Source organism: Malus sylvestris, chromosome 10 (assembly GCF_916048215.2).
Source record: "Malus sylvestris chromosome 10, drMalSylv7.2, whole genome shotgun sequence".
NCBI classification, from domain to species: domain Eukaryota; kingdom Viridiplantae; phylum Streptophyta; class Magnoliopsida; order Rosales; family Rosaceae; genus Malus; species Malus sylvestris.
Genome location: NC_062269.1, coordinates 20,277,677 through 20,292,722, shown reverse-complemented (window position 1 = coordinate 20,292,722; position 15,046 = coordinate 20,277,677). Strand labels below are relative to the sequence as shown.

The 15,046-nt window shown below is 36.7% G+C and overlaps 2 protein-coding genes across 2 annotated transcripts; both read left to right on the top strand.

Moving 5' to 3' along the window:
• The first annotated feature begins 2,722 nt into the window (after nt 1-2,722).
• Nucleotides 2,723-3,310, top strand: LOC126586773 (phytosulfokines-like). The gene is made up of 2 exons (XM_050251718.1): nt 2,723-2,909; nt 3,033-3,310. Exons 1-2 carry the CDS (start codon nt 2,784-2,786, stop codon nt 3,162-3,164), a joined length of 258 nt encoding a protein of 85 aa, XP_050107675.1. The 5' UTR covers nt 2,723-2,783; the 3' UTR covers nt 3,165-3,310.
• A 437-nt stretch (nt 3,311-3,747) lies between these two features.
• On the top strand, nt 3,748-5,859 carry LOC126584306 (uncharacterized). Its single transcript, XM_050248732.1, has 2 exons — nt 3,748-4,049; nt 5,814-5,859. The coding sequence occupies exons 1-2, from the start codon at nt 3,748-3,750 to the stop codon at nt 5,857-5,859; spliced, it is 348 nt and encodes a 115-aa protein (XP_050104689.1).
• The last annotated feature ends 9,187 nt before the right edge of the window (nt 5,860-15,046 follow it).

Below are 15,046 nucleotides of genomic sequence, written 5' to 3'. Positions count from 1 at the left end.
TTCCTTCCACCAATATGAATTTGAATAAGAGGAGCCTATAAATCATAATTCTTCTCATCCAAAACCATCCCAATGTTGAAGCTTGAATTATCCCGCTGAATCATAACCGGAGCGGTAGCAGAAACGATTTGGTTGTTCTCGGTAGACATCTTTCATGAAGAATAGGAAACATGTGCTGCTGCAAAGGTACTTGGGGTAGCAACAACACATGTTGCTCATCGAAATTCGGGGCAGAAGATTGGGGCACAACAACTTCACGTTGCTCACTGTCCGTCGGAGGCACCACAGTGGTGCTGGGCACGACACAGTAACAAACCCTGTTAGGATTTGAAACTTTCTTTCTTTTTTACGACCTGGCTCTGGTGCCAAGAAGAGAATGCTTTGAATTTGTTAATTGTATTCTTCTCATTTTGAGGTATATATAATCATATACAATCCTAATACAATAAGGAAAGAATAATTACAATCAATCTACAACCTAAACTAGGAAACCCAATATTATAGGAATCCCAAAATTAACGGGAAATATTATACAAGTCAACAGTTTTGCAAACGTAAGCATATGTTAAATTTGTCACAACGTACACCCGTGGAGTACAATTTATTTGTATGAGGATCCTCTCTGGATCATCTTTGTGAGAATCCTAAGTTTAGGGTTTAGGATCCTCACATTTTATTCGTTTATGTACATCGTGCGGTCAACTTTCGTTAGGTACTGTTTGTATTTAATTTTAAATATTTTTTTTTGAAGTAATTTCTTGCCGCACAATGTACGAAGAACGGATAAGATGTGAAGATCCGGATGGAATCCAAATCCGAATTTTGGACTCTACTAGCAGAATATAAAATTTCAAATTTACCAATAAAGTAAACTAATATGCTCAAAAGTATTAGTTATTTTGACTAAAAATAATATTAAGCATTTGCATAGTTTGGACTCTAGAATTGGGGACGAAAGAAACACTATGAATAAATAACTAGTCGTTTAAAATTTGATTGATCACATTGCCGTCAGTGATCAGACTCGATATGAGATTGCACTCCAGTTTTTATAAATAATTATCGTTCATGAGATTTAATGTAACATTCCACATCGTCCAGGGGAGTGATCTTTAAATGTATATTCTCATCCCTACCTAGCACGAGGCTTTTTGGGAGCTCACTGGCTTCCGGTTCCGTAGGAACTCCAAAGTTAAGCGAGAAGGAGGCCAGAGCACTCCCATGATGAGTGACCCACTGGGAAGTTACTCGTGAGTTCCCAAAAACAAAACCGTGAGGGAATGGTAAGCCCAAAACGGACAATATCGTGCTACGGTGGTGGAACGGGCCCGGGATGTGGTGGACCTGGGCTGGGATGTGACAAATGGTATCAGAGCTAATCCCTGGCCGGAAGTGTGCCGATGAGGACGTCGGGCCCCTAAAGGGAGGTGGATTGTAACATCCCACATCGCCCAGGGGAGTGATCCTTAAATGTATATTTTCATCCCTACCTAGCACGAAGCTTTTTGGGAGCTCACTGGCTTCGGGTTCCGTCGGAACTTCGAAGTTAAGCGAGAAGGAGGCCAGAGCACTTCCAGGATAGGTGACCCATTGGGAAGTTACTCGTGAGTTCCCAAAAACAAAACCGTGAGGGAATGGTAAGCTCAAAGCGGACAATATCGTGCTACGGTAGTGGAACAGGCCCGAGATATGACATTTAAACTCAAAATTATTTTCAATAAATTGAAGATTTATATCAGACTAAATAATCATCGACAATCAAACGTGCGACTCGGTATATCAAACTTGTATGAGTAAATGACATATGTTTAGAACACATAAATTTACAATGTGGCAAATAAACGTGATACGTAAAGATGTCTTTGCTCTCTAGTTTTTTGGTTGTTTGAATGAATACCTTATTGCTAAATGCTAAGTCTTAATCACTTGCAAATAATTTATAGCTTAAATGGTTGAGAGCATATATTCTTGTATCCGAAACCGTAGATTTGATCTCCTTCTTCACACTATCTGTACAACAACAAAAACAACAACAACAACAACAAAGCAGTTTCTCACTAAGTGGGTCGGTTATATGAATTCTAGAACGCAATTGCGCTTGGTTCTATCATGTCCTCCTTCTTCACACTATATGTAGTATAAAAAAAAATTGTCCATCTACTGTTATTTATTTTTTAAAGAAAATCAAAAGAAGAAATCTGCTCAACTAAAAAATGTCATGACATCGGTTGGGTTCAGTTTTTTTTTAGCAAGCTCTTTCTTCTTATCATCAGTTGCTAGTTGTATGTATATCTAGTCTCGTGGCCTTGTGATATTCTTATGTAATTTTCCTTTCCTTTCGGACTTATGCCCCATTGTCAACCAAAAAAATAAAATAAAATGTAATCTTCCCTTCTTTTCTTATGCCCCGTTGTCAAGCAAAAAAAAAAAAAAAAGAAAAAGAAAAAGATTTCATGACATCCCCATTCGAAATGCCGTACGTCGCTGAAGCTATTTCCTAACATTACTTAATTACAGTTGCGGCTATATAATCTTCTAGAAATGGTCAACGACTAGTAGTGGGCAGAAACTATTTCCTAACATTACTTAAATACGGTTGCGGCTATATAATCTTCTAGAAATGGTCAACGACTAGTAGTGGGCAGAAACGAGTCATTCGACTAATCTTCAAAATTCCACATTTGCCCTTTTTATGTTCTTCAACTTCTATATATTGTCCTCCACAGTTTCACCTCACAATACAATACTGCTAGCTAGCTCCCAGGTAATCGTTTTAATCAAACATGTCGTCCATGCTCACCAGCCTCTGTGTGGTTGTTCTCCTTCTCTTCCTCTCATTATCCGGCATGGCGGCACGGCCGTTGCCTTCTTCTTCTTCTGATGTCAGTACAGTGAAAGTTCAACATGAGGTAACTAATTATCACTAATTATAATACTTCTTCCAAAATCATATTATAAACTATCTAACTTGTGGTACATTTTTTTGTGGGTTTTTGCTAATTTTTGTTTTTTGTGAATTTTTCTTTATATAGTTGGAGGATGTTGAGGTAGAAAAATCCAAGGTGGAGGAAAGTTGTGAAGGAGTTGGGGAAGATGAGTGCCTAACGAGAAGAACTCTTGCGGCTCATATTGATTACATCTATACGCAGAAGCACAGCCCATAAATTGATTTTTCAATTCATATGTAATTATGTATCATCTTTCTTGATTAGTTTAGTTTATTGTTCTATACTTTACTAATTTGTTTTAGGAATTTTTTTGTGTACTAGCCGGTGTAATATATACAGATAGTTGTGGAGTAGTTCTTCAATTTTCGGTTCTTTCTTTTTTCTGTTTCCGAGTTCTTTACAGTTCTCCCATATGAATTATCATCCAAATTCTTACATGATAATAAGTAATAACTATATCAGGATTAAAACGGTTGGAAGATAAAATCCTACATTAGAAATATACAAAATACTATATAATTTATGTGTGAGAGGTTATTTCTAAATTCCCGAGACATTCTATGATAAAACTTCACACTTAGGGCCATTTTGGATTTTTTTTTTTTAAATTTCTCATGTACTTTGAGAATAATCAACTGCAATAAAGCATGTGAGTATGAAAAGCAGTGTAAAGCGTTTGGTCAATTTTAATGTAAAAAGTGGTATAATTATATATGATGACAAAAATGGACATGGTAGTGGGATGATGCTGATAATAGTGGTGACAAGGGCAGTGTTTGTAGTGGTAGTGGTGGTGACAATGGTGACAGTGGTGGTGATGGTGTGGTGGCAATGGTATGGGTATGGTGGTAGTTTCAGTAGTGGTTTGTGTTGGTTTGCGTGCAGAAGTAACAACGGTGGTAAGGGCAATGGTAAGAGCAGTGGTGGCAGTTGTGATTGTGGTGGCGGTGGTGGCGATGGCAACAATAGTGATGGCGGTGGTTATTGTAGCGTTTATGGTTGTGGTGGTGGTGGCGATGGTACCGGTGGTGATGACAATTGTTTTGGTGATGTTGGTGGTGGTGGCAACAATGACGGTGGTAATGGCGGTGATGGTGTAATGTTAGTATTTGTAGTGGTACATGGGGGTTGTCACTTTGTTCTATATGAGATAAAATGTGTGTAGAAATATCAATAGTGTCATTTTAAAAAACTAATGAAAGTATTACAGGAATTGAAAATATTTATCAAAGGCTCAACTTAGCTTTTTACAAAAGATGTTTTAAAAGCTATTGTCAAGAGGTCATTCCTTTTTAAAATAAACATGATATTTCAATTTTACCAAACACATTTTTACTACTTAATTTTAAAGTGAAGTAACTTGTGGTGAAAAAAAAAAAAAAACCAATACTAAACAGAGCTTTAATAATATGTAGCTAGGTTGAGACTATATTGGTGATAGTGATGAACCATAACGAGCCTAAAGAGTTTATCAAAAACTAAGAATGGAACTATTTGAACTACATTGCTCAGAGTCATCACAAACTAAGATTTTACATTGATACCAAGTTGAGGTAATAACAATATTTTTAGTTGTCAATGTGCTACATGTAACATTATTTTAAAAGTAATGATTCTTAGTTATACATTTAGAGTCAGTTAGTAATACAATCAAGTGTTATTTCTCTTCATTTATAAAGAAGAGTCCTTAATTTCAGATCTCATGGTTACATATATAAAATAAACAAATACATATAGAGATGGAGATAATAAATTTTCTGTAATTTTGTTGCTACTTGATTAAACAAAACTTAGTTATATGTACTGGACATATGCATATATAATGAGTGTACCGTAATCCTAATAATTTGGGGACAGGAATCATTTGACACATAATAGATCTAAGATCATGAGATTGTTTGTAGCATCCGCGATGCTCGAATAATTAAGCAAATTTCGTATTTAATTTGTGTCTTGATCATATGACATGGACAAGATCAATCATGATGACAAGGACTGCTATTATATATGCATGGAGAAAAGTTTACTTAGTGGATTCCATATTAATAGTTAATATATACTGTTGGGTGGAGAAATTTATGTGCAATGGTCATACGGTTACGTTAGTATTGGTAATTTTTGAGTTGAAGATATGGTTGATATTTTGTGAATTTTCGGTAGTCAAGGACGAAGCTGTATAGGGCTTTGTTTGGGGGGGGGGGGGAATCTGCCTCATTCAATTTTATGTGTGTGTATACTTTTGCATTCCAATTCTCAAACCCTAATTAAACTACACATGAAAAACATGGATTGCATTTCAATTCCAACGTTGGTTCTAATTAAACTATAAAAAAAATGGTTTAGTGGAAAAAAGACAAGGTGTATCTGCTAGTTTACATGTTTGTGACATTAACACTAACTCTTCTAGTTATTACTGCCACCGTTGAAAGACATTTTCGGCCATGAAATTTCTGAAGAATCAATTGAGAAATCGAATGGAAGATTGATGGATGAATGATAACATGATTATTTTTATAGAGAGAGATATTTGATGGTATTGGTAATGATGTTGTCATGCATCGCTTTCAGAACATGAAAACGCATCGAGGAATATTGTAAGATGTTGCATGAAAAACTTTATGAATTAATATATAAGTGTTTTGTGCAGTAAATTATTGAGTTTTTTTTATTGTACCTTGTTTGAAGATGCTCCAAATTTCTAGCTTCGTCCCTGTCAGTAGTAGATACACGTGTTATAATCTGAGTGGATTAACTAATTAATAAATGATGAGTTGATTTTATATTATATATTTTAACCCTATTCTTAGTATATTTGGTAATTATTCTGGTGAGATTTTGATACTTTGATTTATATTTCTATTGTAGGACACTTATTCTTGATAAAAACAGTAATGGACGGCTTTTGGAGTGATTCCAGTTATAGGATGTTCACGAGTCTTTCAACTTCTTCATGTCAATGACTCATATTTTTCTACAAAGCAGTTAATTTATGGTGATGAATTAAAGAACCAGTGCGCAAAGATGTCTAAATGATGTTTTGAGTTTATTTGGGCTTTTTAGCATCCAATGTGGCGTCTTACGGCAATAGGCCCCTCTGTAAATATGTTCATAACATCTCAAGCTTTAAAAAGAGATCTATTGGGCCTGTTTTGGATGTGTCTAGGGCCCTGAACGTGGCTGTTTTTTAACTGGGCAATTTCTCCATGTTTGACTAGGAGATTGCTTCTTAGTTTTCTTAATTTATTTTGTTTCCTAGTTTTTAGAAGACTTTTTTCTATGAATGATTTTAATTTGTAGTAGTATAAATAAGGCTTATTCGGCCATTAGGGTTCTTTATGGATCAATTTGGTGAACTTGGCTAGGCTTTGACAATTTATATTCTTCTTTCAAGATGTTTTCTATCTTTTTCTTAACAATTAATATTTCCTTTTTGTGATTATGTGTAACTAACATTCTTTTGTTAGGGCAAGACCACCAGCCTTAGCATGAATATGTAGTCTTTATTTAATTGCTTATGATATTATGCATGCATATTTTGAATTATTAATTACTGTGTTTAAACTATCTATTTGTGTAAATGATTTGCGACTATTAGGATGTTTAGACAAGTAATTGGATGCAATTCAGTTGGAATATCACTGGAGGATTGAGTAGGGCTTTCTTGTGATTAGTAACTATAATTTCACTTAGGATGAATATCATGTCTTAAGGGTTGCATGGTTTTTCAAAGGGTTTTCATAAAGCTTAATAAGCCTTGCATGTTCATATGTGATCTGAATACCACTGACAGATTACATGTTAAATATATGTTCTTGCTTGAATATCACAAGGAGAATATGCATTAGGAAAACTGACCTTCAAAGTTGCATGTATAATTCATAAGTAATTGGTAAACCTACATAGAATTGTTAAGGCAACGACGGAACCCAAGTGTCTTTTTATCATTGTTTTTCAAATTTACAGTTTGGTTTCCTTAAATTTGATTTCTTACCTTTTGATTAACTTTGTATTTTTATTTTAAATCACAAAATCAACTTTTTCTAAACTTTGTTTTTGTTATAGGCATAATTTACTAAACGATTATGGAGGCCAAAAAGAGAGAGAGGAAGGTGCGACAATAGTAGAGAGAAGAGACATATGTGTAATTGTGGGTGTGTGTTATTATACCCCATTCTGCCTTTATTTATAGTAGTAAGGATGGTTAATTCCTTACCCTTTAGGATTACATTCTGCCTTTATGGTAATTTACTCATAATAGGAATATAAGATACATTCTCATATCTACTAGGATTTACACAATCACATTCCTAATCTAATAGGACTGCAACACTCCTCTTTGAGTGTGTAAATACTTAAGTAAATGGTGCATCAGGTCTTCAATGATGAAGTAAGTAAAGTTGATCAAGTCGTCGACACAATGAGCGAATACAAATCTCAAATCAACGGAAGAATGCATAAAAAAGTAAAACTCACAAAACCTGGTTATGGTAAAACCCAGGTGGGAGAAAAACCCATAGTCTAAGGAGAAAAGTGAGAAGTTGCATTAAGTCAAAACTATACGTCTTTTGGACACAAGTAGAAGAGCTCACAAAGGTATGTTCAGCCCATAATGGGTGCCTCGTTAAAACCTAGTCAGGTAGCAAAAATTTAGTGGGAAAAATGCTCCTAATCGTAGGGAAAAATACTACATTAAGATCAAGTGAGTATACTTTTGGATACTCCCCCTGAGTTTGACATAACTTCCAAATGAGAACTACAAGCATTGCATATGAATAGTTAGGCATATCAATTCCTTGGACAAGCTTTTGGAAGGTTAACTTCGGCAGTGACATCGTGTAGAGGTCAACGAGGTTGTCTGGGATCGGCTTGCATGACTTCAATCTCCTGATGCTTTACTGATGTGATGTAGACGCAATATGTCTTGGCATTGACTTCGTTGATGTATCATGTCTTGGTCGGGTGGATACATATGGCATAGTCTTCATGGATCATTGTTGGGACTCAATAATGGATGAAAACAACAAGTACTTCGAATATGCTAAAAAAGAACTCCTAACCATATCTCACTTGTGGCGTAGTGAAGTGAGGTGAGTCTTGGAACGATTTGAAGGTTTCGCAACTAAGGTCATATCGTGGACCTTTAAGATATTGCGATATCCCTAAAAGTAAAGACATAACCATTTGAGGATTTTGCCTTGTGTGAGTTTGATAAGTAACCTGCGTCAGCATAACAAACAAGGCAAGCATCATTTCGAGGATCAGGGGGGTTGGATCCACTCGAGCTGCATTGAGATTTGCCTTCATAGTACCTTTAGGGTACGTCTTTAATACCAATTTATGGTTGAGTGTAGGCGTGGTGCTGTATCTTTACCAAGATCAACAGCAAAGGAGATGTCATGTCTAAATATAATGAGCTAAGTACAACGAAGCGCAAAGTTAAACTTTAGATATGGAATTTCTAATTCCATAACCTCTTCAAGGGTCTCATTTGCATATAACGTATGGACGATCAAAGGTATTCTCAAAATGTGACACCTTCGGGGTGTAGTTCAACCGGTAGACCAAAACACCATTAGAACAACGCTTCAACTTCAAGTTAAGGCATAAACGAGTTTTCCCAAGATCATTCATCTTAAATTCCATCTTCAGGTGCAAGGCAGCTTTCTCAAGCTTTTCTTGAGTCTTAGTGAGATTTGTGTTAACGACATAAACTCTAACTCTAGCAATTTGGAATAAGACTTCATAGTTTAACACGCAATGGCATAATTCATCCCTAACTGATCAAATAATCACATAGACGAGTATACCACATCCGTCGGATTTTTCAATCCATAACTGAACACCTCAAAAAGAGTTAAAAAGTGTTTTGTGGTTTGGAACTATTTGAACCAATCCATGTAATTCATGGGGAATTACATGTCAATCTCCATATCTATATCCCCATGGAGAAAACACTAACCACATTTCATAATGCTGCTATCAATCACAGGACATTTGAGAGAAACCTTGCGTCGTAAGGTGTGCATCATATCGCACTATTTCATTCATCTCATAACACTTCTTTTCGCACTTGTAACACAATAGGATTACCTTGGTGTAGGAACGACATGTCCAAACACACTTTGGTAAGGAATTTGACCTGGATCGTAATTTCGGTTGTCCAATCAGTTTTATGTAATCACTTAGTCAACGGAACACAGTTCGATATCATCGCTTTTCATTTAAGTCGGTAGCTACCATATAAGTGAAAACATCATCAATGGTAATCTCATTTCAATTCCATTTAGCTCACCCAAACTAGTATACTGGACCAAAAACTTCAAGTCTCGGGAGTAATCCGGATTAATCTCATGAGATGGAAATGATTTGAGACAGCGATCAAGTATGGATTCATTGTTGTGCCCTGTTTTCCTCTTCTAGGGAAGTGAATCCTACGAACCGAATGATCTGTTGTGTTCTAAGCCAAGACAGATTGTTGGCTATCTGCCGGTTTATCAGAACATCTAACAGGGGCGTTCAAACCGTCTAACATGGGCGACACACCCTCCAGGGATGTTGACTCGATATCCGTTAAGTACGTCTATCCTTGTAGGCATGTTTGCAGCTGGTATATGATCTTGTCACTTCAATTAGATCATAGGAATGCGTCTAGAGAAACATTCTGAAAGCTAGAATATATCGCACTTGCTTATCACATTTGTGCAGTACGAGGATCGAGATGAGACAGAGTGGGAAACGTCCATGCAAATTCACGGCTTTCTCCAAGACTGTTGACGTTCTTATCTCCTCCTAACAGCGGGAAGACTATCTCATTAAAGTGACAACCTGTAAATGAGCGGTAAAGAGATCACATGTAAGGGCTCTAAGAGAGCTAGTGTGAAGGAGAATCATGATGGACAAAAGATACACATCCTTCTTTGATGACCCATATTGGTATGTTGCGGCGGCGCAACTTAGCACATGGAATGCACACTTAAATGCGTAAATACGAAAATCGTCAGGTTAGTACCCAGTAACCAACTGTAACGTCATATAGGTTGGGTGGCAATGGGCCTCAAGGCGGACTAACATAACTGCGTACAAGATTTCATAGCCCTAGGCAGAAACCGAAAACTTGGTACGCTTACCAAAATTCGGGCGATCATTTAAATTACGCTTTATAATCACTAGGCGAGGCTATTTGGGGTGAACATGGGAATTCGATATTCAATTATAAACCCAAAACACATGCAATACTTTATCAAAAAACCGTCGATATAAACTCTCCAGCATTATCCAGTCTCCCAGGCCTTAAGGGATAAGTAGGGTGGTGAACCCTTAATCGGCCAGGGGGTTTAGCAGCAATGTGTGTCAACAAACATGTGACCAGTTTGTCGATTCATCAACCAAAACATGGGCCCAACCAAAACCAATTTATATGGTCTGTATTTTTGTTGGATTAGTCCACATATACTCCCTTGAATCCACTATGAAAAAGGGTGATTTTGTATCTTTGCGAGAAATGATATAGAAAATCAATTTCCCTAATGAGCAGGCTTGGCAAAGTGTGCTTGTAGGCAAAAGATCCATACTTTAGGTAAGGAGATACGTCGTAGCATCATTGTTCGACCTAAGTGTCCCAAAAGGTCGTGCCAAAGCAAGTAAACTGCTCAATCACTAGGCTTCAGGTCGGCCACATGTGGTGTATTCCCAGTTGGGAGACAACTTATTAGCCCCAAATCAAAGCTTCAAACTCGTGTTTGGAGGTGGTGCAAAGTTATTTCGCTTTATTTTTTTCAGTGGTTTCATTTATGATCATTGTCATCTTGAATATCCTTAAAAACTCAACAACAAAGAGAACTTAAGATCCCTTAAATGGTGATTTAGTACCATTCATACAACGAGGAGCGTGCCAATGCTCTTGATCAAGTTGGATAGACCTGAAGTCATTGTTAGAGATGTGATTTAGGTGTAAAGTTAGTGTGCGTAGTACACATTCATCCAGACAACTAATTTTCCCACATTCCTACCTAATCATGTGTTTAATTGAATAGGTCACATGTATATAGAAACATGATTCAATTAACTCATATTCGAGGACAATATCAATAAGATTATCCATAAGTAAAACACACACCAAACTTGAATCCAAAAAATGTTCACAAAGTAAATCAAAGTTACTAGGGTGGATTTGGCCAACAATGCCATTCATGTCAAAATTCTACTATTCCAACGATGTTCGGTGGAGCAAAATTAATCTCACATATTGACTATGAGAATGGTACTCCTCAACAAACATTGGTAGGGGCACGAACAGGTGCATAACCAATGATCTATTCCATCAAGACGGAAATAGATGTTGTAGGGTTAAGGTTTAGGAATATTATCCCTTATTCTTGAAGTTTTAGGTCTTAGGTACCAAGGATCATGCTTCGAGCATGATGCACACCTTGGCAAGCCCTGATTCTACCATATGTTTGTGGTAGTAATCAGATCCGAGAATTGGTAAACTTCCGCTTTCTACACTTGTTGCTTCAGGAGTGAGTTAGAAACATGGAAGGACGAGAAAAGTATTCTCTAGTCAAAATTCGATCGGATTTATAAACTTCAGAATTGTACTCATTGATGGTCGTAATCATGGTGTGCTTCAGGCAATGTCTTTCATGATTAGACAGTCCATAGGAGCGAGCCAATGAGCCATGGAATCCTCGTTCGGGAGGTACTTCTGTTCGTAATGCTTCAGGCATAAGTCTTTGAATGAAGATCATGGCGAAGGCTTATTCAGCTCTTCTATGCCATTGTTGGCATCAATGGTTTCTCAGCTTCTTGACAATCAAGTGGAGATCCACGTCTTGTAACCCACATAAAGTGGTTTCTATTAAAAGCGTCCAAATCAGGAAAATCGAACTTGTTATGGTACGACAATCCTCTGAATGGAGAGAACAAGATTGTGATTGGTGCTATGGGAATGAATCATCCATAAGCATCAAAGTTAGAACATTCGAGTTCTAAGACATGGTTCTTATGAAAAACGTTGGGTTTTCATGGGTGTATTGTTTTATGAAAACTTCAGGTTTCAAAGGCACTAAATTTGAAACTAGAAGTTCAATTTAATTTATGAACATTTAGTTCATAAAAGAGAGGTTCCTACAAGAACACAGAATGCAATACACAACTAAGTGTAGTGGATTTGAGTTTCTTCGGGAACTCAAGTGTGAGAGCTTCCTTACTACGAAAGTATGTCAACGGTTCAAAGAAGAGAAATAAATTATTGAACCGTTAATGTTCAAAAATGATCTTCAGGTCAATAATTTTGGATTCATTATCAGATTAATGGATTGTAGGTCACTTTTAATTAATTCAATAGATCGGGACCATTCGAGGTCGATCGTAAAAGCAAAATAATGACATGCGGGTCATATTAGCTTCAATTGGCGGCGGGCCAAGTGACAAGTGAATTTTAGCTCATTTAAAGTTAACCAAAAACATCCTAAAAATATTTGGGTATGGTTAAGAAGCATGAGATACCAAAAAAATGGCACCGGGTCGAGAAAAAAAATAAAGGGCACAATCCATCATGTGTGGGCTGGTTATGTGAGGCACGACCCTCCAGAAAATTGAATGGTTGCAGGCCATGGGCCATGTGTTGGGAAGAGCCCAGCAACTTAGAAGCTGCTGGAAGTGGGGTGAGCAAAAGCCCAGCATGCGCTGGCTTTTGGGTCAAGGGCGGAGGGCGTGAAGCCCAACACTAAGGACTTAGGCTATCTGACTTGGTCCAATTCGAGAGCAGCAAGCCGAAGCCTTGCAATTTGGAATGCGGGTAGAGACTTCGAGGCAAGCCTAGCCAGTACCAGGCTTGTTGTATGCGGGCTGGGACACGGGACAAGCTTAGCAACATAAAGGCTGTTGGTTTGGGCTAGGGGCGCGAGGGCAGGGCCTAGCATGCGGTTGCAGGCTAAGTTGGAGGCGAGCTAGGGCTTCAGGTCCTACTGAAAAACCTTCCCAAGCCACAAGCCTAGTCAGTCTCGCATGCAGCAAGCCCAAATGGCTGCTACCCTTGTTCGGATGTTAAACGCCATAAAAAATCCCAATAAACTATTTTTTTTCCGACATTCCTAGGGTTTAAAAAACCCTAATTGCTTCTAATTTATTTTATTTGACTCACAAATTCCACATAGCATTGCATGAACAAATATATAAACATATACAATATATATATTGGAAGGTAGATTTAAATGTAGGGGTTAATGCATCATAGGGAATGTTTTCATGCTTCAAGGTTGTTTCAAATATCTTACTTTATTTTAAGCGTACCTGATTAGCAGAAAACTACAATAGCCTTTGAATTTGTAGAAGATCCTTCCCATAAAGCAGGAATTGCATCTCCAATGCGTTGTATCACGTTCAACACAAAAAAATTAAATTGAATCAATAGCATATAGATCAATTCAATAAAATAATAAATTAATCAAAAAAGGAATGATTAAAACGTAATACTCCCCTGATTGAAGAATAAATTCTCTTGTTAGCGCATCGTCAAGAGCGTGCTGATAACGTGTTGTAGGCATAATTTACTAAACGATTATGGAGGCCATAGAGAGAGAGAGGGAGGTGCGGCAATAGTAGAGAGAAGTGAGATGTGTAATTGTGGGTTTGTGTTATTCTACCCCATTGTACCTTTATTTATAGTAGTAAGGAAGGTTAATTCCTTACCCTTTACGATTACAACATTTAATAGGTAATATACTCCTACTAGGAATATAAGATATATTCCCATATCTACTAGGATTTACACAATCACATTCCTAATCTAATAGGATTGCAACAGTTTTAAGTAATTATTTAAAAACTGATTTTTACATAAATTGTTTTAAATAATCCCTGTAGAGAACAACTTTGCTTGAGCCGTTTATGTTACAATTACCTTGTTTTCTTGCATATGTTTTAAAGTGTTTTTATTCTTACTTTTGTGGATGGTAAAAATCTTATCAATAACACACTAACACCACCTACAGTGTGACGACTAATTTAGGAAGTTGTGTACCTTAGTAGATGATCAATTTTTCAATATATCTAAAACACAAACACGTGATATTTATGTTTCACTCAAATTATAACATGTAAATTCATCATTTTCTATTAATATACCCTACACATAATTTGTTTTCTTGATACCCATAAAAATATCTGATAGGACATTAACTGCGTGGAGAAAAAACTTGGTACTGTATGCAACGGTTGAGTTTGTGGTATCTCTCCTTCTACACAAAAGTAAGACCGACTCAGTTGTTGCATACAACCAGGACATTAGCTGATGCGAAAACACACGATAAGGGTATTTCTTCAGCGGAATCCCTTCCTTTCTGAGTCAACTTTGTAAAAGTTCTCTCTATCTTTATGTTCATCTTGGACTTGAGATTCTCCTCGGGTTTTCTATCATTATTTCATATATGCTATCTAGTATTGGTTTTGAAAAGCATATTTGTATGCACTACAATCATCCAAATTCGATTTCTAAAGAATGAAATGGTTGGTATTTTATGAACTTCAGGTTCTAAAAGCATATTTTGTTTCCACATCTTTAATTCTCTCCATTTTTATGGTCATAGTCATTTTCATGTTTCTCAGAATTCCTATTTATATGTTAATTAACCTAAGCATTTTATAACATTTTGCTTTGTTTCTCTCTTATAAGTAAATCTCGAAGCAAACGCTTGTTTTGTATTTTAGACTTACCTTGTTCTTATTCATCACTCTAATTGCTCTTATCTTAACGCCGAAATTTGAACCACATACAACATATTTGGTTTAGAATTTTATTCTAGCTTTCATGTATCAAATACATGGACGTCTCATTTGACCTTAGCTAGACTACGATATAAATGCCCTCGGTATTAGTTAGGACGTGATCGAATGCCCACCATAACTCCATTGATCACTATCAAGAGTCATATATCCATGCGTATGCCTACCCCAATAATCTAGTTGAAAAGTAAAGGTATTATTGCGTTGAGTGTTATGTATATACATATATGCATGGATGTGAAATATGTCATCAGAAGTGGATTACTTAGTTTTGTGGTATACATGGCAGCAGCAACGTGAACCATTTCGTTTCT